Source organism: Aplosporella prunicola (assembly GCF_010093885.1).
Source record: "Aplosporella prunicola CBS 121167 unplaced genomic scaffold K452scaffold_1, whole genome shotgun sequence".
Lineage (NCBI taxonomy): Eukaryota > Fungi > Ascomycota > Dothideomycetes > Botryosphaeriales > Aplosporellaceae > Aplosporella > Aplosporella prunicola.
This window is the reverse complement of record NW_022983529.1, coordinates 802,016-825,464: the sequence shown is the minus strand read 5'-3', so window position 1 is coordinate 825,464 and position 23,449 is coordinate 802,016. Positions and strand designations below refer to the sequence as shown.

General features: G+C 57.3%; 7 protein-coding genes across 7 annotated transcripts; 2 read left to right on the top strand and 5 right to left on the bottom strand.

Annotated features, from left to right (window-relative positions):
- Positions 1–398: 398 nt before the first annotated feature.
- K452DRAFT_282308 (uncharacterized protein) lies at positions 399–996 on the bottom strand. Its single transcript, XM_033539564.1, has 2 exons — positions 931–996; positions 399–850 (listed from the first exon to the last, which is right to left on the bottom strand). The coding sequence occupies exon 2, from the start codon at positions 804–806 to the stop codon at positions 591–593; it is 216 nt and encodes a 71-aa protein (XP_033403016.1). The 5' UTR covers positions 807–850; positions 931–996; the 3' UTR covers positions 399–590.
- A 263-nt stretch (positions 997–1,259) lies between these two features.
- Positions 1,260–3,630, bottom strand: K452DRAFT_5121 (uncharacterized protein). Its single transcript, XM_033546775.1, has 4 exons — positions 3,423–3,630; positions 2,722–3,303; positions 1,479–2,626; positions 1,260–1,401 (listed from the first exon to the last, which is right to left on the bottom strand). The coding sequence occupies exons 2-4, from the start codon at positions 3,145–3,147 to the stop codon at positions 1,350–1,352; spliced, it is 1,626 nt and encodes a 541-aa protein (XP_033403015.1). The 5' UTR covers positions 3,148–3,303; positions 3,423–3,630; the 3' UTR covers positions 1,260–1,349.
- A 1,352-nt stretch (positions 3,631–4,982) lies between these two features.
- Positions 4,983–7,518, bottom strand: K452DRAFT_304168 (uncharacterized protein; the record flags this gene model as incomplete). Its single annotated transcript, XM_033542793.1, has 3 exons — positions 4,983–6,533; positions 6,582–7,342; positions 7,398–7,518. The coding sequence occupies 3 exons, from the start codon at positions 7,516–7,518 to the stop codon at positions 4,983–4,985; spliced, it is 2,433 nt and encodes an 810-aa protein (XP_033403014.1).
- Positions 7,519–7,792: 274 nt separating this feature from the next.
- On the top strand, positions 7,793–15,298 carry K452DRAFT_293751 (uncharacterized protein; the record flags this gene model as incomplete). Its single annotated transcript, XM_033541616.1, has 5 exons — positions 7,793–7,900; positions 7,961–8,758; positions 8,818–9,624; positions 9,752–10,233; positions 10,297–15,298. 5 exons carry the CDS (start codon positions 7,793–7,795, stop codon positions 15,296–15,298), a joined length of 7,197 nt encoding a protein of 2,398 aa, XP_033403013.1.
- Positions 15,299–16,980: 1,682 nt separating this feature from the next.
- On the bottom strand, positions 16,981–18,093 carry K452DRAFT_282302 (uncharacterized protein). Its single transcript, XM_033539563.1, has one exon. It carries the CDS (start codon positions 17,877–17,879, stop codon positions 17,070–17,072), a length of 810 nt encoding a protein of 269 aa, XP_033403012.1. The 5' UTR covers positions 17,880–18,093; the 3' UTR covers positions 16,981–17,069.
- A 678-nt stretch (positions 18,094–18,771) lies between these two features.
- Positions 18,772–20,322, top strand: K452DRAFT_304164 (uncharacterized protein; the record flags this gene model as incomplete). The annotated part of the gene is made up of 1 exon (XM_033542792.1): positions 18,772–20,322. One exon carries the CDS (start codon positions 18,772–18,774, stop codon positions 20,320–20,322), a length of 1,551 nt encoding a protein of 516 aa, XP_033403011.1.
- Positions 20,323–21,342: 1,020 nt separating this feature from the next.
- On the bottom strand, positions 21,343–22,957 carry K452DRAFT_282299 (uncharacterized protein). The gene has a single exon (XM_033539562.1). It carries the CDS (start codon positions 22,904–22,906, stop codon positions 21,623–21,625), a length of 1,284 nt encoding a protein of 427 aa, XP_033403010.1. The 5' UTR covers positions 22,907–22,957; the 3' UTR covers positions 21,343–21,622.
- Positions 22,958–23,449: the final 492 nt, after the last annotated feature.

The following is a 23,449-nucleotide window of genomic DNA, read 5'->3' as shown; positions in this document are numbered from 1 at the left end:
CACGCCGCCCGCTGGCCGTCTGGGTGGATGCGGACGTATAGCCAGCCCTACCCACGCTGTGATACTGATTGGTAGGCAAGAGCACGGGGATCGATGCGGTGGTGGGTGGTCGTTTCGCTGCTTGCTGCCAATGTGCTACAAGTAGTTAGTTACTACTTGCATATGATGGACAGTGGTGGTGGTGGGGACTTTGCGCTCCGACGCTCGCAATCTGCTCCGCGTTTGGCCTTGGTGGCCTGGTTGGTGTACGGACCGTGAAAAAGGCCGATCGGCCGAGAGAAGGGGTTGTCAAGGCCGACGGCACCGATATATGCACAGGTTATTTCCGTAAACATAGCATTGCGGGGACACAAGCATGTCTGGCGTGCCACTTCGGGATATCCATTTGATGCCGAGGAGGCTTGCGTACGACTTCGGTGTGGCCGATGTAATCCGTACCAATTATCAATGCGGACTTTTGCGGTGCTAAGGATTGTGGTGCCCGAGGACATGCGGCATCCTCGATACAGGACGAAACGCGTAGACAGGTAGCACAACGACGACCTCACGCGGCTAGCGGTATGCATGCGCGCAGGGTTGCTAGCAACTTGCTATTCTCTTCCCTTTTCAAGCGGACCATCGGATACGACAAAGACCGAGGAAATTAAGCACAGTCTTTTTGCTATACCGTTGGCTAGCAAGGTTCCGTACGACGTACACTCGGGCGCGCATGCCTGCTGGCGGTGCCGATGCTGCAGTTGGCTGGTATCGATGCAGAGTGGCAGCAGCAGCGGGGAGACAGCACCCCAACGCGAAGCACCGGGCATAATCACCTGGCCAGCACTGGGCGCGCCCCGCCTGACCTTTTACTCTGTTCCTCAAGCAGGCTCAGTAAGCCGTCGTCCAAAAAACCTTACTGCCTACCCGGCCGATCCCCCAGAAGCCACTCACTACTTAATCACACATAAGCACGAATCCTTTCCGCTCTGCCGCTAGCCGCCACGTCGCGTGGCGTTTGGTGCACAAAGACGACAAGCCATCGAATCCTGCCGGAACGTTTGCGGGCGGGCCGCCGTCAGCAGCGCATGCGGGGTCATGGGCATCGCGATCGGGGTGCGCCGTCCGCCCGACAGGATGCGCATCCTGGCGTGCCAGGTGATTGACCAGGAGCGGCTCGTCAGGCCGGGCCATTCATTTATTAGTAAGGCTCGGGATAGGGTCGGGGTGCGCTCGCTCGCTCACGAACGAACGAAAGAGATTGCAAAGGTCGTGCTAGGTTTGCCTTTCTCCTTTTCTTTTTACTTGGTGACGCTGGTTTTTCTACTCACTCACGCCATGGCATGCCATGTGCAGACTAGGCTCCTGCTCTCCTACAGCGTGTACACGAACTCGGGGTTTTCTCGATCCGTCAAGTCGAGCCATCTGCGGATCGCGTTTTCGTCAGTCACGGGCGCAAGGGCTGAGGGGAAATAGACACTGATGGAAAGAGGGAGACGCACTCCTGGTTCTCCAGCTTGACGTAGTGCGGCTGGGCGCGGATGGCTGCCTTCTTCCTGTTCATGTGCTTGCAGTACGCGTATATGAACAAGATGATGCCTAACCCGACGGCGTAGCACACGAGGATAGTAATCTCTGCGGGGACGTAATTGTCGCCGCGGAACGTCTGAGGCCCGATGATATTGCCAGCGCAATACCCAATCAGAAAGAGCGCAGCGACGGTCGTCTTCTTGGTGTAGCCCGCGACGTTGGTGGAGATGAGCGAGAGCAGCGCGACAAACGGCGTCGGCGACGTCTGCGTCAGGTAGTAGCCGACCAAGCGGCCGACGTTCATGCTCTCAGGCAAGCCGACGACGAGCGCCATGCCGAAGATGGAGAAGAGCAGGCCGGAAGTCGAGATGAGGAGGCGGTTGCCGAAGCGGTCGCCGAGCCAGCCGGCCAGCAGCAGGGCGACGATCTCGAAGGCGCCGGCCGGGCAGCCCAGCAGCAGCGACTGCTCGGGCGTGTAGCCGAACGAGGAAATGAGCATAGAGAAGAAGTTGGTGAGGCCGCCATTGGGGATGTCGGCGACGAGGGCGTAGGCGAAAAACGCCCACGTCAGCGGGTCCAGCAGCGCCTCGCGCACCTGGTACGCCTTCCAGTGCGGGTTTCCGACGCCCTGCTGGTTGCCGCGGATGCGGAGGAGGACGTTGACGCGGTCGGCGGGGGCGAGCCAGCGCGCGTTCAGCGGGCTGTCGGGCACGACGAAGAGGAAGACGGCGCCGGTGGCGGTCGTCAGCAGGCCCGTCGCCAGAAAGATGATCTTCCAGGGGGCGATGGCGGCGCCGTGGGCGGCCGCGCCGCGCGCGATGCCGTAGGCTAGCAGGCCGCCGACGATTTGCGCCGCGCCGTTGAAGCTGAACCAGATGCCGGTGCGGGTGCCTTGCTCGCTGCGCGTGTACCATTGGCTGGTGCAGAGGGCGAAGCCGGGCGTGACGGCGGCTTCGAAGACGCCCAGGAAGAAGCGCACGATGAGGGCGCCGGCGAAGCTGGTGACGCTTGCGAAGCTCGTCAGCACGATGCCCCAGGCGAGGATGTTGAAGGCCGAGTATTTTCCTAGGGGGAGGCGTTGGAGCAGCCGGTTGGTGGGGTATTCCCAGACGAGGTAGCCCTGGTGGTAGACTGTCAGTATGTCTTCTTCTCACTCCGCCTCTTCCCCTTTTTTTTCTACTTCTGCGAGGAAAGGGAAGCAAAAGCTCGACCTACGAAATAAAACACGCTCCCCAGCCAGCTGTACTCGTCGCCGCTCAGGTCAAGGTCGGCCTTGATGCCCATGATAGAGGCATAGCTCAGCGTCGTCTTGTCCAGATAGTTCAGGCCGTAGACGACGCACAGCAGGGGCATCAAGCGCGCGTCGATGCGGCGCAGCAGGCGGCGCTGGGTCGGCGCGTCGAGCTCGGCGCCAGCTGAGACGGCGGCATTGGGGTTGTCGGCTTGGGCGGCGGTGATGGCGGCGAGGGCGGCGTCGGCGTCGTGGCTGTGTGCGAGGAGCTGGTGCTGCTGCGTGGGGGGCGCTTGGTTGGTGGTGGTGGTGACGGTGCCGAGGGTCGGTGTGGGTGGTGGTGGGGGTGTGGTTGGGGGGAGGGGCGGCTTTTCGATATCGGTGTTGTTGGTGTTGGTGTGGACGGACATGGTTGCGGTGGTGTGGTTGTCTTTCTGTCTTTCTTTCTGTCTGTCTGGCTGTCTGTCTGGCTGTCTGTCTATCCGTCCGACTAGGCGTGTATATATAAAATATATATAGCACACAGAGCTACCCTACCAGCCAAGCAGCCAGCAGGTTTATACCAGCTGTAAGTATGTAAGTAAGTATATGTACGTATACGTATATACACATGCAGCACTTCCGTCGTCTAGTACGGTGCAGCACCCCGCGCGCCTGAAAATAAAAACCGGGAGAAAGCACTCACTCACTATCTATATACTTACTGTAGGTAGGTACGCATACACCCGTCCGTCCGCCGCCGGCTCAATTCAATTCGCTGCATGACATCGCCCTGACATAGATACAGACCTACCGTGCTACAGTACCTTACCCCACCTGGCCTGGCTTGCCTAACTACCGCAGTACAAACTACCGATCTCCTATCGGTCTATCGGGCTGGCTGTCGGTCTGTCTATCTATCCACGCCGTGGCTAGGTACTGTACATACAACAGTCGCTCGGCGATAGCGCCGCCTTGCCGGGCGTATGTAACAACCTGCTGAGCCTCGCCTGACCTGACCTGTCTTCTCCTTCCCTGTCCTTCCCCACCCACCCACCTACCTAGCCACCTCACACCTATCGCGTATGCGTATACGTATACTCCCTACTACTTACCTTTGTTGTCGTCGTCGTCGGAAGCGGCGCTAGCCGGGAGCGGGAGCGGGGCACGTGGGATGTGGGGGGTGGAGTCGGCAACGGCAACGGCGGCGGCGGCGGCGATGGAGCCGAGAGCTCACGTTGACTTACACAACGTAATCAAAAAAGAAGAGAAAGCTTCAGCCAATACATCAAAAGCAACGAAACGTCGTGATGCTCACATTCCGGATGCATGTCAGTCTAGGTGGTGCCAACTGCACCCCAAGCAGGCTGATCACAACCTGTTCACAACGGCAGGAATAGTGTCGTGGGTACTTGGGGCTAACAATTTCGCAGCACGGTGAAGGCCTCGTCATGTCCATGCAATTTTCATCACAGAACCGCTTGGATGGAGTTCATCACCACCGTCACTACCATCACCATGTAGGTACACATCATGCTCAACCTCTTCCGAAGCTCCGAAGAGAACGGTGACAGGTGAGAAGTCAGTCGTTTTCATGAAATGTTGACTTAGTCGACGTACCTTCTACCAGGGCGTCTAGCCAACAAGCGTGCTAGATCCAAAACTGGCCATGCTGCTTGTAGCGCGTAAGCAGGGCGTAGGCTCATGAAGAATCGTCTAGAGCATATTTAAAGTTAGGTGAATCAGTAGAGATGAACTACCTAGCTAGGTAGACAGGAAGGCAAGAACTCAACCACGAACATTTGACGGACTGGTTGACGAACAAACGGCACAAGTGAAAGAAAATACCAGTAAATAAGCACACAAAAACACCCGTGAAGCATAATCATATTCGCCTTCGTGATACATTGCGTTCCCGTACAACCTACCTCCTCCGACCCCCACTCCGAGACGATGCGCACGCAGATCTAACCAACCACAGCAAACCCACACAACAGCCATCCTTCCTTCTCCATGAATGCGCACACACATAAAAATCAAACGAATGCGTTTGGCCCGTCTAGTCGTCTGTCCCTTATCTGTCATCCCGTCATCGTCCGTCGCCTGTCGTCGTCGTTCATCCGTCATCCATCCATCTGTCCATCCATTCTTCATCCTCCATTCATCCCCTTTCTCCTCCCCTCTTCTCCAACCTCGCCGACCTGGAGCCGTACACAAGTACCCTCCAGAGCCCACACTCCTCAGAGTCCAACAACATCATGACAGATCAAGCGTTCGACCCATCATCGCTCCACACAGCGCCATCGTAAATATTCCCGATGCCCTTTCCGCCGCTAATGTCCAGCTTGGACAGGAACTCGGGTGGCACCGTCGGGATGTACTTGCGCTCGCGCTCGCGGTTCGTGCCGCCAAAGCCGGCGCCGTAGGTGACGAGCATGTCGGTGCTGGTGGGCAAGCTGAACGGCAGCATAAACGCCGGGTCGAGCAACAGACCCTCGGGCTCGTCTTCCTCGTCCTCTTCGACACGGAACAGATTCGGTGGGACAGTGGCTGGCGTCCCAAACGTCGGCGACATGGGCGGGTGCTCCTGCGCTGGTGTGCTGGGTGCGCTGTCCGAGCCCTGTGCCGACTGTGACGACTGTGACGGCAGCGGGGGCAGCGACTTGCGCGACTGCTTCGACAGGCGTCGGTCTGCTGCCTCCTTCTCCCGGTCCATCAGGAACTTGATTGCCGGCTTTGGCAAGCTCTTCTCTCCCACCTCTGGCCGGTAATACTTGACCGTGTGGTTGGCCTGCTGCGGCGTCAGCCGTGGTAGCTGCTCGAGCGTTGCCTTGAGTGACTCCACATCCTCGCCCAGTGACGAGAAACATTGCAGCCATTGCAGCAACTGCACCACCGGTGCCACGTGCCGCCGCGCCGCATCCATCGTGTTTTCGCCCGTCGCTGTCATGGCACCATTTTCGTAGTGCTCCGGCTGCCGGTTGTTGGTTCGGGCCCAGTCCTCAATAGTTGACACGTTCATGCGGATCTGCATGGCCTTGGTGCGGGCAAGATATTTGCGATTTGACATGATACGGTTGAACAGCTCCGCGCCCAACCAATAGAGGAGCTGTGACAAGATCTGAGCGGTGATGACCGAGTGAATGTCGTACAGGTCGAGCACGAAGAGAGTTGACGAGAGGAGAGAGGTGATGTTACGAGGCGACACCTGGGCCCTCCGCTTCGGCGAGGGAGGGCGGAAGCGTTTCTCGATGGGTTCCGGCGCTTTGGGCTTCGATTTTGTCTTGAAAATCTTCCACTCATGCTGGAAAGTCACGTCCTCGAATCCAGGGATCGTCTCATGGTCCAGCATGGCGGTGTCGAGCACCTTGTCCATTCTGCGCTCGGCGTCGCGAATGATCAGGATGAAAATCTCGTTGATGAGTTCGGCCAATTCGGCTTGGAACTCCGTGGTTGCCTCGACAGTCCCCGCGTCCTTCTTGAGGTAGTGGAGCAGAAGAGTGGCGTTGGAGATCCAGAAGGCCAAGATGGTCATGTCCCATTGATGCTTCTCGACAACGTCATTAATCTTGTCCATGGCTGAGATGAGCAGTTTCTCAAGCAACTCTGGGCTGGCGTGGTAATGAGCGTAGCGGGCGCCCAGGAACAGAATGTTTGCCGGAACTGGCTTTTGGGTGGGGGAACGCATAGGGGTCATGTTGGTGATAACAATGTCGAGTATCCGGTCGAGTTCGTTCTCTTGGAAGACAAACATCTGGTCATTGAGGCACGTGTCCCATCTGAATTCGTGCTCGTCTCCGAAATCTTCTTCGGGTTCCTGAGAGAATTAGTTGGTGAGCGCATGGCCTGCGGCAACGGCGCTTACCTCCGATTGCTCATCGAGTCCGAGATTGCCCAAGTCCACTTCTAGGTTGATTGCGCTTTCCATCATCATCCGGCGCCTCAACTCGTTCTCGGCCATCTCCTCCTCGAAGCGGTCTTGGGCAAAGCCCTCGTTATAAAAATCATCGGCGACCCCTGCGTTACCGATGCTGTATCCGCTCTCGTGCAGGTATTCTGAGAGGTCACTGTTGGGAGTCACAAAATCAAAGGCAGTCCTACCTGTAGACGTCTCCAGCTCTGGCTGTGCACCCTTGTCCAGCAGCAATTTTGCAATGGCTTTGTGGCGGTTGGTCATGGCCCACATGAGGGGGGTCCAGCGGTTCCGGTCCTGCGTGTCGACGTTGGCACCCGCGTTCAGCAGGGCCTCGACGACCTGCTCGTGGCCGAAGCAGCTGGCATAGATCAAGGGCGGTGTGCCCTCGGAGTCGGGGGCGTTGACGTCGACGTAGTCCTTTGCGGAGCCGGAGACGATGCGTTCTATGGCCTCGACGTCGCCATTGGAAGCGGCCAAGTTGAGGGAGCCCTGGAGGGTTTCCCTTTTCTGGTCGTCAGACAGCTTTTCGTCGTTGACAATGGCGTCCTCGCTGGCGGTGTTCATGTTGTCGCTCTTGATCTGGGCTTGGCGCTCGAGCATGTGGACCAGCTTGTCTTCGCTGTCCTGGAGGTCTTGGTCTTGGGGCTCGTCGAGGTCGAGGTTGAAGCCGAGGGGCTTGGTGGGCGGGTTGGAGATGAACTGCGACTGGCCTGTCCACGGGTTAGCCGCGTGAGGATGCGAAAGGAGAGGCCTGACAGCGCGCACCCTGCCAAGCGTCGTACATCTCCGTCTCGCCGCCTATCACGGGTACGGTCTTGCGGTCGTCGAGCGACGTAGGCAGATCGGCGGGCAGCGGGCGCGCATGCTGGAAGCCGGGCTCATCCATGGTGGTGCATTGGGCGGTGGGCTGAAGCCTCGGCGGGCCTCAGGGCATGTGCTTTCGGGCGAGTAATGGAGCGTTGTGGAGATTCTCGAGCTCGACGGGCAGATCGTCAACCTAGGCTCCGAGCAGGGTGACGTTGGTGAGAAGGCACGCCAAGCTGGATTAGCGGGTACGCCTGCGTCTTTCTCCATCCTCTGGCCCATCAACCACCCCCTCTCTTCCCAATTGTCTTGCCACATGCCGCCCGCTATGTGCTAGCTTGCGAACCCCCCCCATCATGGACGAAGATGCCACGCCCGAGGCCAGGGTTGCCCACCAGGTGCTCTTGCGCCTCGCCGAACTGCCTGGCTACACCTGGGACGCTGACACCGAGCCCTTCCATAGCGTGCGTCGACTTCTTCTTTCTCCCCACGCGACCGCGCGCCCCGCTGACCCTCCGACACAGTCCTACGACAACTGGCACTTTTTCGGCGTCCAGCACAACACCAGGCCCCCTACCAACTCCATCAACCGCGCCGCCACCTCGCAGAGCTTCTCGCGCGCCGCCGACGGCCGCCCGCCGCTGAGAAAGACGCATCGCTCCTCCAACAGCGAGGCCAGCGCCACCTCGTTCGCCCACGCCGCCGGGTCCGGCCGGCACGTCATCGCGCGCGTCTCGAGCCACATCCTGCGCCTCGAACGCGAGTTCCAGCTGGCCAAAGCCATCGTGGGCGAATGCGACCCCGACTGCCACCACTTTGTCCGCCCCATCGAGCTTGTCCGTCTGCCTGCCCGCCAGGGCGCCGACGGCCTGATCATCTCGATATTCGAGTCCCCCGGGCCCAACTACATTCGGGACCTCGTCGACGTTGGCCCTGCCTTCTACAAGCTCGCAAGATGGAAAATGCAAGATGGGGGCGGGGGGAAGCGGTCCATCCAGATACCATTGCAGCTCTTTATGCAGTTCGCCTTGGGGGCGGTTGACTCTCTCGAGGTGCTGCACAACGAGAAGAAGTTGGTACACGGCGAAATCCGGGGGGACGCATTCCATTTCAACCAAGAGACGGGCCAAGTGCGCATGCTCAACTTTGGCTCTGGCGCCAGGAGTTTTGAGAATGGGCTGACGTCAGCCGGTTGGAGCACGCTCAGTCGTGAGATAGGCGTAGAACACAAGCTGCAATTTATAGCTCCCGAGCAAACCGGGCGTCTTCCGGCAGAACCAGATACGAGAACGGACATCTACAGTCTAGGCATTTTGTTCTGGGTAAGATATCTGCCATGTCGATGCCTTTGTTTTCGAGTGCCCGACTAACGTCCACGCAGACAATGCTCACGGGAGAACCGGCATTTGAGGGTGATAAACCACTCGAAATAATGCAGAGTGTGTTGTCGCGCCGTATACCCCCGGTCTACCTGAAGAGAGCCGATGTACCCGAAGCCCTTTCCGCCGTCATCTCCAAAATGACGGCGAAGAACATCGAGGAGCGGTACAACTCGATTTCCGGACTGAAATATGACTTGCACGCCATGAGCACGATTCTGTCCGAAGGAGACGGAGGCGCCTTGAAGGAATTCAAGGTTGCTTCCAAGGACGTATCTAGCTTTTTTGCCCTCCCCACGCGCCTCATTGGACGTGACAATGAAAGGCAGATCATTCTCGACATCATCGACAAGGTATCTAGAAATCAGCATCCTTCTGTCAAGAAGAGCATGTATAGTTTTAGCTCCGCCTCGTCATCGTTGAGCTCGGTCAAACCAGAAGCGATTTTCGTAGATGACCTAGCTGACGTCCGATCTGAGAGCGCGAGCTCGACTAGTTCTCATCAACGTAACGAGTCACGGACACCAAGAAACAATTCAGAATCTTCGCTCGTTGAAGGAGAGCATCGGCCGTCTACGGACAGCCTTCCATCCTACACCACAGATATTTCGGTCGCTCGTCGAACATCTTCTGTTCAGCCCCCGGTCGATGATCCTGCGGAGCATCTCAGGAACCACCACCGCATGAAGAGAAGAACCCACTGTGAGGTGATCGCGATAGCTGGGGCTGGAGGTTACGGAAAGTCCAGCTTGATTCAGTCGGTCCAGACTGTCGTCCGCAGTCGTGGATTTTATTTTGCAACATCAAAGGTAAGTCCAACCCCCTACAGTGCACATGACCCACCATGACATGCGCGCACTGCATGCTGCGCCTCCTCTCCAGCATGCGGCTTCGCCCGTTGCATCATGTTGGATAACTGACTTGATGTTCTGATAGTTTGATCAAGCGAAGCGAGCTCCATTTGACCCCATATTGCGACTCATGTCTTCTCTTTTCCGCCAGATCTTCTCAGAGTCGAACATCTCCACCGAGTTTCACAACAATGTGAGGGCTCATGTCCAGCCAGTCTGGCATATTTTACATGGCTATTTGGACCTTCCCGAATGGTTGCTCGGCACAATCAATCAGCCCACACCGGAACTTCCGGTCCAGCCATTATCATATCCTACTTTCTCAGCATCCGTAACTGGACGAAACGCCTCGCGCGTGATGAGCACGTTCCTGGAAGTTTTGAAGATGTTGGCTAGGCAGCAATCCATTTGCTTCTGCGTTGATGATCTTCAATTCGCAGATGAGGAGAGTCTAGAGCTGATCCAGTCCATTGTCAGCAACAGGCTTCCACTTGTTCTAATATTGACGTATCGCGAAGAGGGGCAATTATCGCCTGGCATTCGAAACGTCCTGGAACAAGCCACACAGTATGTATATCCCGCACGCCTGATTTCTCCCCCTTCTGTTGCAAAATTGGTTGATCTTTGAAGTAACTCCAGCTTGCGCAGGATTGTGTTGCAGCCTTTTACCGAAGTACAAACCGCCGAGTTCGTTGGCGAGACCTTACACAGAGATCCGGGATATTGCTTGCCCTTGGTTGCAACAATACAAGAGAAGACGGGCGGAAGTCCATTCTTCGTAAGAGAGATGCTCGACACTTGCTACCGCAAAAAGTGTATCCATTATTCGTGGAAAGACTCTGCATGGCAGTATGATCTCGACAGGGTTTTTGCCGAATTCAAATCGACCGCTTATGGCTCTCGTATCAACAACGATTTTGTCGTAAAACGGCTGCAAGAATTACCTTCCGTAACGCGCTGCCTTTTGGTCTGGGCATCCTTGATCGGAAGCACGTTCTCGTTCTCTATTGTGAAGCGACTGATGCAAGGCGAGCACGCTGGCAATGCAAGGGGCCTGCCCACAACCCAAAGAGACCCAATCGAGGGCATCGACGGGGCAATGGCTTCCTACATCATCATGGCAGGTGAGGACGAAGACCGGTTCCGGTTCTCGCATGACCGATACATGCAGGCCGCTCAGGCCCTTATTGAGAACGAAAACTTCAACCAAACAGAGATGCACTTTGCAATTGCCAAGACTATGATCGAGCATGAATTCCAAGACAACACTACGACCAGTGCGAAATCTCTCTTCGTCAGAGCCCGGCATGTCGCTTGTGCCGCAGACCTTATCAAGAGCAGGGTTCAGAATCGTGCGTTGTATCGGTCCGCCCTTCAGCAAGCAGCTGAGAATGCTTGCGAAGCCGGAGCTCGCTCGACCGGCTTGTTCTACTATACGCGGTGCTTCAACTTGCTTCAAGAAAACCCCTGGGACGAAACTCTGCCTGATGTCTACTATCGAGAAACTCTGAACGTCTTTTCCCGTTCGGCAGAGTGTTACTGGTACCAAGGGTTCTTCGACCCGGCGCTAGGGTTGTGCCAGAACATCTTTAGCAATGCGAAGAGCGCCGTGGACAAGGCATCCAGCTGGATCCTACAGTCGCGGATATTTGCAATGCGTGGAGACTCGTTCGCCGCCTTCGAAGCTCTCAAGCAGTGCCTGGTCGAGCTGGGAGTTCAGTTTGGGGATAAGACGTGGGAGGAGTGCGATGTTCAGTTCCACACGCTGTGCTCCGAATTGAAAAAGCGTGGAGTTGAGCAACTTGCGACTGTGCCTCTGACGTCCGATCAGAACCTGACGGCTATGGGTGCCGTGCTCGTCGAGATGGCAAGCGCAGCTTTTTGGACCGACTCGAAGCTGTTCTATCAAATGAGTATGATCATGGTAGAGCTGCATCTCAGTCGCGGTACTTTTGCCCAGGTTGCAGTCGGATACGTTCACTTGGCCAGCATCGCCATTGGGCGTTTCAGCCAGGCCAAGTTCGGCACGGAGTTAGGCGATGTCGCCAAGCAGCTTTTCCTAACGTTTGAAGAAGATGCCTACACAATCGGTAGAGGCGAGACGTTGCACGCTTTGTTCCTCGGGCATCTCGAGACTCACGTCAGAGAGCAGCTACCTGTCTTGGAGCGCGCCATGAACGCCACAATTATATCTGCTGACAGAATAGTCTCACTGTTGAACATTGGCATAGTCGCAGTGTTTAAGCTTTGGTCTTCGCACAATCTAACCGAGGTTGAAACCTTTATCCAAGAAACACCTCCAGAATTTAAACAATGGCAGGAAGACCTTCGGGGCGGTGTTTTCCTGATCAGCACACGCCAGTTGATTCGAGCTCTTCAGGGTAAGACCTCGGTGAGACGCGCTGAAGAAGTTCACTCTGACGAGGAACATCGTTCGTCGGACTATCTGTCTTTCATTGAAGCACGAGCATCGAACCCAAAGCGACCGAAAACGATATATCTAAGCGCCGTCATGACAACTCTGTTCCGCTACGGCCATATCGAGGAAGCCATCATACTCGGCGAAAAGCTTCTCTCCATGATGGAGGGAATCTGGTGCATGCGCATGTATTACTCCAACCTCTTCTACCTCTCGCTTTCATACCTCAGTGCCATACGATCCAACCCGGCCCACAAGAACAGAGATGAAATGCGGATGCGCGCCGAGCAGTATACTGAGAAAATCCGTGTCACCGCCGCCCATAACGACGTGAACTACCGAGTCTGGCTAGAAATCTTGGATGCCGAGATCATCGACCTCGCTGGTGATGCCAAGGATGCCATGAACCATTTCGAAGAAGCTCTGGACCACGCAGAACAGCACGGATTTTTGCTTGACCAAGGTCTAGCTTATGAGCTTTACGCCGATTGCGCCTCCAGACACGGTGCTCGCAGGCCCGCACGACGGCTCATGAAGGACGCACTCCGGTGTTATAATCACGTTGGCGCCATCGGTGTGTCTGCCTACGTCAGTGAGAAATACGCATGGCTTCTCGTCGGCAAAAGCATCGTCACCAGCGTTGACGTCGCGTGCCAAACTGACATTGTCGATACTGGCAACACATCGTTCAAGCTTGAAAAGCACGAAGACCAAAATGTACCTCAGACATCGGCAGATCGGACGGAAGCTTGGCTAAGCCCAACGTCCAGCCCGACTCAGATCAAGAGAAGCGATACGCAGGGCGACTTGCCTGGCGGTTTCTCCGCCGTCGGCCTGGATGTAATTGATCTGACAGGCATTTTGGAGTCAAGCCAGGTCCTGGCATCCGAGCTGCAAGTGGATAATCTCTTGGCTAAGATGACCGAGATCATCCTCGAGTCGACCGGAGCCGAACTCGCGGCCATCGTGACGGAGGACGAGAAACTCGGTTGGAGCTACGCGGCAACCGGCGGACCCGATGGAGTAACGAAGTACCCAGGAGGCCAGACGCTGGAGTCCATCGACGATCAAGTAGCCCGCCAAGTGACGTTGTACGTCCTTCGTTTCAGAGAGACCGTGTTTGTTCAGAACTTGCTCGAAGACGAGCGGTTCTCGAATGTGAACATGTCCTATCGCAGGCGCAATCCAGACGGCAGGGCGGTCATTGCGATCCCGATCCTCCACGGGGACGACCACCTTCTCGGCTCAATCTACTGCGAGGGCGCGCCTAACCAGTTTAGCGAGCGTAACCTTACGGTATTGCGCCTGCTCGTCAACTCGGTCGGCGTGTCGCTCGCAAACGCCTTATTATTCAAACAGGTCCGCCAAGTCAGTGCCAGCAACGTCGCCATGCTCGAGATGCAGAAGCAGTCGCTAGCTCAGGCTCGAGCGGCCGAAGTCAAGGCCAAGGAAGCCGAAGCGGTTGCGATACACAACATGAAGATGAAGGAAGAGGCTGCCAAGGCGAAATCGCTGTTCCTGGCCAACGTCTCGCACGAGCTGCGCACTCCGCTAAACGGCGTCATCGGTATGAGCGAACTTCTCAAGGGAAGCAACCTCAACAGCGAGCAAGAGGGCTATGCCAACAGCATCCGCGTCTGCGCTGACACGCTACTGTCCGTCATCAATGACCTGCTCGACTTCAGCAAGCTCGATGCAGGCAAGATGAAGCTCATCACCGTGCCTGTGTCCCTCACAGAGACGATCAGTGAAGTCGTGAGAGCATTGTCATTCACGAACCTCGAGAGGGGCCTCGAGACGGTGGTACGGCTGGACTTGAACCCGGAGCTCTTTGTGCTCGGCGACCCCGTCAGGCTGCACCAGATCTTTATGAACTTGCTATCCAACAGCTACAAGTTTACGTCGCACGGCAAGGTCACGGTCGAGGCTGAGACGATAAAGGATGGCGGCGACTCGATAGACGTCAACTTTAGCGTCTCAGACACGGGCATCGGCATCTCCGAGGAGCAGCAGAAGAAGCTCTTCCTGCCGTTCTCACAAGTCGAAGACGCCAGCAACCGGAGCTACCAAGGCACGGGCCTGGGCCTCAGCATCGTCAAGGCAATCATCGAGACAACCATGGGCGGGCGCATCTGGCTGAAGAGCACGCCAGGGCACGGCACGACCGTCTCGTTCCAGCTGCGCTTCGAAAAGGTGTCGAAGAACGATGCCGTCGACGCACCAAACGGCGCTTCGACGGGTGCCGAGGAAGCAGTCGAGGATGAGCGCTCGCCGGGCGGGGGTGGCGAGCACAACGACAGCGGCGTGTCGGTGCCGCAGCAAATCGGATTGCCCAAGATTCCGCGCGAGCAGATCCGGGTGGCCATAGCGGAGGACAACGCCATCAACCAGCGGATCGCCATTTCGTTTGTCAAGAAGCTCGGCTTCCAGTGCGAGGCGTTCGGCGACGGCGAAAAGACGATCCACGCGCTCGAGCACGCCGTCGTGGCGCGCGACCCATTCCATCTGGTACTGATGGACGTGCAGATGCCGGTGCTGGACGGCTACGACGCGACCAAGGCGATCCGCCGCCACGAGGACCCGACGGTGCGCAACATTCTGATCATCGCCATGACGGCCAGCGCCATCAGCGGCGACAAGGAAAAGTGCCTCGAGGTGGGCATGAACAACTACCTGGCCAAGCCGGTGCGCGCCGCGACGCTCAAGTCGCTGCTGGAGTCGTACCTGGCGCAGGCGCCCAAGCCGATGCCGAACCTGCAGCAGGAGGCCACGGAGCTCGCGCAGAGCGTCATTCAGGAAGCGGCAGCAGCGGCCGGTGGCAGTGGCAGTGGCAGTAGTAGTGGTGGCGGGGACGGCAATCCCCAGCAAGGCTCGGGCGCGCAGCAGGAGGGCAAGGAGGGGCAGGATCAGCAGCAGCATCAGCAGGACGAGGCGCCCGCGACGGGCGGCACCAGCCCGGCCGTGATAGGCACGGGCGAGACGCTCCCGATGGGCCTGCCCCGCCGCGTCTCGTCGGGCTCCACCGTCACGCCCGAGAGCCAGCAGCAGCTGCAAGAGCAGCGCGCGACGACGGAGCAGCGGCAAGAGGAGGCCGAGGCCGCGGCCGCCGAGTCTGCTGTCGAGATTGACGCGGACGCAGACGCTGCCGCGGATGCTGTCGCTGCGCCCACCAACGGACATGAAGGAGCAGAAGAAGAAGCTGGAGGGCAGTAAGTCGAGAAAGACGGGTGTGTGTGTGTGTGATCCGATTTCGATTTGTTTTGTGAGCTAGCACCACCATGTACTATTATAGCAGTTCAGTTTCAGTTCGGCGGCGCGATAACTACTACAGCCCCGTGCCGACAGGGACGAAATGAATCACGGGTGTGGGTTGGGGGGGTTGGGGGTTGGGGACGATGGCGTTAGGCGAGGCGGTACTACTACGTGTTACCCTTTTTTTTTTTTTTTTCTGCTGTGGTTTAATTTCCTTTTTCTTTTCCTGTTTTTTTCTCTTTTTTCCTTTATTCCCTCCTCTGTGGCTCTTTGCTTTGCGTCCATCATCCATCATCCATTATCAGCAGCATCATCCGTGGCTTTTTCATGCACACGACGATCCGGCTGCGCTTACTGCTGCTGCTGCTGCTGTTGCTTCTGCTGCCATCAGCCAGCCATCAGCCAGCCACTGCCTGCCTACAGAGCAAGCTCCACAGAATTGAGAGTTGACACTTGTGTTTCTTGTTGATGATGCTGCTGTTGATGATGCTGTTATTGGGGCTTGTTAATGTGTTTTTTTTTTTTTTTTTTTTTCTCTTTTCGTGTTCGTTGCTTCTTGTCGTTGATGATGCTTGGGAAACCGCTGCTGTTGCTGTCGCTGTCGCAGTGCAACGAGCTAGGGCATGGCATGGCAAGGCAAGGCAAGGCAAGAAAGAGGCTTGGTTACTACTCGTTTCACGTCTACTGCACACACACTTCACTGCTTACTTAGTCGAATACTTGGTTACTCGCCTTGCCTTGTCTTGCGTTGCCTTGTCTAGCCTTGTTGTCAGGTCATAGTGGCCGTCGTTGTTGTAGCCGAGAAGAGAGCCCCTCAAAGGACGTACGAAGCAACAGAAAACGCAAGAGCACGCACGAACGACAAAGGACGGAGGATGAGGCTGCGGAAAAGGAGAAGCAGAGGGACGACGAAAATTGGAGCTGGAACGGGAACTTCTAGAGCAGGAGCAGGAGCATTGCTTTCACGCTACTTTACTAACCTATAGACGGACGGACGGATGGACGGACGGACGGCTGGATCGACGGATGCATGGCTGGCTGGCTGAATAGCTGAATAGCTGGCTGGCTGAAAAAAAGGGGGCGGCTCGGCTTTGGCGTGTGGGCGTGTGGCGCAGGCACGGACTTTTGGTTGGTTTTCTTCCTTCCTTCCGCCCTCTTGGTTTGGTTTGCTACTGATACTGTTGTCTAGAAAGAGTGTGCTTGGCTGGTTTATCGTTGTTGTTGTTGTTGTTGTTGTTGTTGTTGTTGTTCTGAGGGCGTTGAACTTGGCGTCGTCTTTGGTGTTTATCTGTCGTGGCTGTGTGGATGCATCTGGTGGAGTTTCTCTTTTCCTTTTCCTTTTCCTCTTCCTTTTCTTTCCATTGGTGTTGGTGTTGGCATTGCCTAGGGAGATAGGCGGAGCGTGATGCGGAGGGAGGGTGCGGCGGCGTCGTTGGCGTCGGCTTGCGTTTTGCTTTCTTCCGCTGCTTCGCCGCTGCTGCCGCTGTTGTATACTAGACGCCGCTGCTGCTGCTGCTGCCTCTTCTTTTCCTCCTCCTCGTTTGTAGGCAGAGCGGCAGAAGGAGAATAACGACCACTGCTACTTCTACTACTGCCACCGTCAACCATCAGCCCTCTCTTGCTCTTGCTCTCCCGCGTGTGTGGGGGGACGTGTGTGTATGTATGTATGCAGTAGTAGACGAAGACGAAGAAGAAGAAGAAGAAGAAGAAGAAGAATAAGAAGAGCACATAATTACTCAAAACAACCACTCTCCCCCGCAAACTCGACAATAGCTTTCCCAACCTCCTCGGGCGCCTCAACCGCATGCCAATGCCCCACCCCCTTCAACACCCTCAACCCCTTCCGCCCGCTCCCCAACGCATCCACAATCCTCTCACAACTCGCCAGCGGCGCGGCCTTGTCCTCCTCCCCCGCAAGCAGCAGCACGGGCGCCTTTACGCTGGCATAATCCGGCGGCGTCGCATTCGCGATAACGCGGCAGTGCGAGATGTACCCGCGGGGATCCTGGGCGAGCAGCAGCTCCCGCACAAACGCGCGCGCAAGCGGCGCCGCATCAGCTGCCAAGGCGGTTGCTGGCACCACAGCGGCCATGGCGTCCATGGCGTCCTTCTCGACGGCGGCGATGCGCGCGGCGAACGCGTCCGCGACCCCGGGCGTGGGGTGCACGGGGCCGAGCAGGACGGCGCCGGCGAGGCGCGGGCTGTGCTGCGCGAGGGCGTGTAGGGCGACGGTGCCGCCCATGCTGTGCCCGACCAGCAGGGCGCGGGGGACGTCGAGCGCGGCGAGCAGCGCGTTGGCGTCGTCGGCGAGCGTCGCGATCGACTGCTCGATTTGCGTGTACGGGCTGCGTGCCGCGCCCGTCGTGTCGTAGGCTATGACGCGGAAGTTGGCGGCCAGCAGGGCGGGGAAGAGCGCGGCGTAGAAGTTTTGCGACGAGCCGAGGCCGTGCGTGAGCAGGATGGTGCCTTTTGGCGGGGTGCTGGTGGTGGGGGACAGGTCCGTGTAATGGATTGTTTTGTAGGCGAGGCGGAGGAGCGGCATTGTTGTGGTGGTGGTGGTACAATTTCCAGAGGGAGGGCGAGGTGGTTATAACCTAGTGAGGTCATTGGCAGCAGCAGCGGGAGGGCGCGACCCGGCGTGTCGGATGTGTGTGTGTGTGTCGGATGCGAGCTGGGTCCCGCTGGTCCCGCTGTCCCGCTGTCCCGCTGTCCCACTGTCTTGCTGTCTTCGATCTGTCTTGTTTCAGACTTTCCTTTCTTTCTTTCTCTTGTGCCTAGTCTCACCACACCCGCTCCCAAGCCACCACGTCGCGCCGTCCCGTGTCCCGCCGTCCGGCCTAGTCCCGGCCACGTGCCCAATGGCACCCGGAGGCTGTCTCACCGCAGCGGCGACCTGCATGCTGCGCGCAGACCGCCTGGCCATGGCATGTGAAAAGAGCGTAGGTAGAAGAATTTATATTTGTATCCATCCGTACGAGTAGTGCAGGTAGAAACACACGGGCTCGCCTAACATCGCTGCCGTCGAAACACGCCGCTCATCTATCTCCTTCACGCCCCACCGTCCCAAATCATCCTGCCCGCACGCCCCAAGGTCGCCCGCAATTTGTACTTGACCTCGCTTGTCTATTGCCAGCTATTGCCTCGTTCCTCCCCCTACTACCTACCACCTCTCTCTCAATTAATTCAATAGTCCTTTTCTTGGTTCTCTTTCGTTTCGTTTCCCCTTTTTTCTCGCCGCCCCATATATCACCCGCCGTAGCTGCTGCTGCTGCTTCTCCTCCCGCTCCGCCCCAGGCGCGTGGCGCTGACGATGATCTGCAACTGAGCATACCCCGTCCGTCGTCTATCTGTCCATCTTTTTTTTTTCTTGTCTGTCTTGGTTGCTATTTCTACTCGAAACTACACCACGACGAACTACCACGACCATTATTGCCATGGCCTCCGCCCTACCGCCACCCTCTGTCTCTTCTTCCTTCTCCGCCGCAACCACCCACCCCATGAGCCGCACCGACAGCGGCTTCGCAGAGTCTTCGCCCCCGGCGCCGGGGTGCCACCGACGCGCCTCGTCAACCTCGACCTACGACACGGCCGTGGCGGTGGCAGAGGTTGCGTCGTCGTCGCGGCGCTGCTCGTCCAGCTCCGGCGTGGCAGCAATCCCGAAGTCTGACAGTAACACCACCACGACCACCACCACCGCCGCCAAGCTGCACGCTCGCCCGCGTGCGCGTGAGCATCCCCCCACTTCGTCCCACGTGCTGCATCCCCGCTCCGCCTCCACTTCGACATCGACCCGCCCCGCCCGTCGCGCCACCGGCACCTCGTCGTCGACATCGTCGTCGTCTCACCACCACATCCAGCACCAACAACACCAACAACAACAACACCACCTACATCAACGGCCCATCAGCCGCCGCGCCTCGACCGCGCCCCAACTAGGGAATTCCTCTTTTACCTCGTCCTCAGCCCACACCCACACCTCCAACAAAACCTCGTCTTCGACCTCGTCCTCGCGCCGCCGCTCCCGCGCCGCCCGCCCCGCCCGCATCGACACCGCCCACGCAAACGCAAACCCCGACGCCCTGTACGCGCTGCACGCGCGCAGCTGCCGGCTCTTCTCGCCCGCCGTGGCACCAGCCGTGAGCGTCAGCGTCAGCGCGCCGCAGTCGCCGGCCTTTCCCGCCGCGACAGCGGCGTCCCCGGGCGTCGTGCCCAAGTCGGCGCATCTGCCGCTGGCGGCGCTGAGCCTGCCGCTGCCGCTGCCGCTGCCGTTGGCGCGTCCTGGTGGGAGCAGCACGCGCGCCTCGTCCTCCTCAACGGCAGACGCAGACTCCGCTGCGTTCCTGCACCCGCACACCGCGTACGCTTGCACACACACCTACGCCAGCAACGCGCCTGCGACGCCGACGTCCACGCTCCTCTCGCCCACCACGCCCACCACGATCCACTGGACCTCCCCCCGCACGCGCCGCGCCCAGTACGCCGCCATCGACCGCTCTTCGCGCGGCGCGAGGGGGTTGCTGCGCCGCGCCGTCAGCGTCGTGGTTGCTGGTGGGAGAGGGAGGAAGCGGGGTGGGTTCTATGCTGATGCGGACGGCTCGGGGATGAGGTGCGCGAGTGGTGGTGGCGGTGGCGGTGGTGCTGGTGAGAGTGGGGGTGGGGAAAAGGGGGACGAGGACGACGTCGATGACGGCTGCAGTGTGAGGCGGTATCGCATCGCGCTGCCCGAGCCGGATGGGGACGGTGGCGGTGGGGACGGCGACTGCGAGTGGGGGTATGGGGCCAAGTGGCGGGGGGTTGAGCGGCGCGAGGGGGAGGCGGAGACGGAGACGGAGAGGTGCGTCAAGGGGCCTTGTTTGCGTGGGGGTGTGGATTTGGGCTTGAAGGAATTGAAAGGCGCGTCTTTGGGCGGGTTGGCCGGTTTGGGGGGCTTAGGGGGGTTGCGGCCGCGCGGCGCGAGGCGGTGGAGTAGCTGGGGGTGTTTTTGATTGGTTGGTGAAAGAGGAAGAGGAGGGAGAGTGTGCGTTGCGTCTGATATATATATATATACCCTGCTGCTGGCTGATATACCCTGGGTGGTGTTTGTTTTTTCTGCTTTCTTCTTCTTCTATCTTTCTTTCTTTCTTTCTTCGTCTCGGTCTAACCGTCTACCTTTTTTTTTTTTTTATCATCTTTATCCCTTTTGTAATCTCTTGTGTTTTGCATACACGCATGTACACCTTGAGCGGCGTAGAGTTTAGGTGCCGAGGATGGATTAGGTTGGGGTGGGGTGGGTTAGGGTAGGCTGGGAAAATAGAAGTAGAGAGCGTGCGGACTGGAGAGGGATATGTAGATGGAGCGGGAAACTTTACATGACGGAATGCGTGTAATTATGCGTGTGCGATTGTGGATGCTTTGCTTTGCTTTGCTTTGCTTTGCTTTATACGCGGCTGGAGTTAGGGGTTAGATATATTGTCTTGCGTAAGGTATAGCACGGCGTAATATAGATGTGTTAGAGCGTACGTGTCTTTAATTGTTTGTGTTGTGGTTTCTGCTGCGTGGTGGTGGCGCCGGGTCGTGACCTTGTGGCTGGTTGCTCTAACCCACCAACACCCAACTACTCTACGTAAGGTTAGGTTAGACAAACGTATAGGTAGCGCTATAACACACCCTATATACCCCCACACCCCCACCCCCAACCCTACCGGCACTGCGCACTGCGCACCGCACACTCCGTCTCCCGTCAATCGTCTTCCGCCCGCAGCTCCCATCCCAGCTCCCGGCGCCATCGCCGCCGCCGACCCTACCCATCCAAGCGGTTCTGTGATGAAAAGTGCATGGGCATGACGAGGCTTTCATCATGCTGCGAAATTGTTAGCCCCAAGTACCCTCGAAGCTATTCATGCTGGTGTGAACTGGTTGTTATCAACCTGATTGGGGTGCAGTTGACACCACGACGCCTCGTTGCTTTTGGTGTATTGGCTGCAGGGCAATTGCCTCCATGCATCTTTCTCTTTTTTTTTTTTTTTTTTTTTTTTTTTTTTTTTTTTTTTTTTTTTTTTTTTTTTTTTGATTACGTTGTGTAAATCAACGTGTGCCAGGCTTCTCTATTCCCGTCGCCTCATTACTGTTGATACACCCAACCATACCATCCCATCCCAAGCTCCAATACTACGTCGTGAACATATCTCCTCACCGGTCCTGCACCGCAAAAGCGTGCCTTGATACATGACGTAGTCGAATGGAAAACAACGCCATCCCGGCAAACGTCCCTACTCCACCTTCTCAAGCCGACACCCCGCCAACCAACTACCCCACCGCCCTCGTCGCCTCCCAAAAATCCAACGTCAGCTGCGCCAAAAAGCACGGAATTTCCTTGCGGCCCTCGACCCAAAACTCTATCTGCGGCCTGATCTCGCCCGCAAAGACGCTCTGCGGCCCGCCACTGACCTTCATGGTGCCGTTCTCGCCGTCGAAGACGATACTGTTGCCGCCGTCCTCCTCGTCGCCCGGATAGAACATGCTGGTGACGCGCACCCGCCCGTTCGGCATAAAGTCTAGCTTCCAGCCCAGCACCGAAGCCACCGCTTCGCGGAACTCGAGCGACTTGGCCGTCCAGATCTGCTTGAGCCGGAGCATGCGCTTTTCTTTTTCCGCGATGGTGTGGTTGAGCTCTTCGATTTCGTCGCGCGCCGCTTCGAGGCTGGAGGCTGGCACTGTCGCGTCCTCTGCGGTTAGGCGCTCTTCTAGCTGTGCTAGCAGTGCCTTGTTTTCCTCCCGCAGCGTCCGCACGGTGCTGAGCTTGAGGGCCTCGGCATCGGCGGTCGGATTGGAACGGAGCTCGAGGACCCGCGTGCGTGAGCTGGCTTTGAGTGATGCGAGTTGCTTTTCGTGCGCCTTGAGCTCGGTTTCGAGCAGTTTCTTGCTCGTTTGCAACTTGGCTACTTCATCTTGGAGATGGCGGTTCTTGCGGCGCAGTTCGCCGAGACGCTCGTCATCTTCAGCATCAAGGGGACGCTTGTTGCCGGTGATGGGCTCATGTCCTTGTCTTTGTGCGAGTTCCTCCGCGGCCGAGAGATCCGCGTGCAAAGTTTGAAGCTCCTTACGATAGTTGTCAACAAGTTCCTCCAGCTCTTGGATCCGCTGGGTCTTTTGTTGATCAAAAGACTCGGGCTGGAATTCGTTTTCCTCGGCATCGAAGGTCTTGATTTGTGCGCGCAGATACTCCACCTCCTTCACGGCCAGAGTGCGCTGGCGCTCCAATCGAGTGCGCACCTTGGTGTCGATAGCGCCACTGCCGGATTTTACCTTTTCCAATTCCTCCCGCAGCTTGCTCTTCTCATCTTCCAATGCCTTGATGATGTCATCCTTGACTGTGAGCTCCGGCTTTACTGCTCCAAGTTGATCGAGTAGCGACGCGGCCTCCAGACGCTCTTTGATAAACGCTCTAGCCAAATCCTCCGGAGACTGGAATTGGAAATCGTCCTCGCCAGAAGCCTGGCTCTCAAGATACGAGGTCCATGACTCCCTTTCGCTTTCCAATATTTGTCTTTTTAGTTGTTCTTCGCTCAATTCACGCCGTAAATCATTCATCATCCGGAGTTTGGCCTCAAGCGCTCGCTTCTCCTCCTCAACAACCTCCACGCTCTTGTGAATTTTGCGATACTGCTTCAACTCTGCTGCCTGTTCTCTGTTGATTCCCTCAAGCTTCTTGATGTGCGTAACTTGCTCCGAAAGCTCCCTCTTGATGACAGCTAGGGTATCCTGATCTCCGGATTGTGCCTTTAAACGGATAATTTCGCCCTCCATTTGTCCAGCTTCCGCTTCCCGCTTTGATAGCCGTTGCTGAGCCGTTTGAAGAGCATTGGCTTGCGTATCCAGTTCCACGCGCAATTCATCGAACGATGTCTGCAGCGTGTCGTATCTCGTTTCTAGCTCGTTGTACTGGTGTTTGCTCTGCCTCTCCAGCGACTGGAGCTCGGTTTGTGCTTCATCGGCATCCTCTTGCAACGAGTTGTTCCGGTCCTGCAGTGTCCGCACTTTGCGCTCTAACTCCAGCTTCTCGTTGGTACTCCTGTCTTTTTCGTCCTGAACTTCCCGCTGTAAGGCGTTCATTTTCGCGACGGCGGCATTACT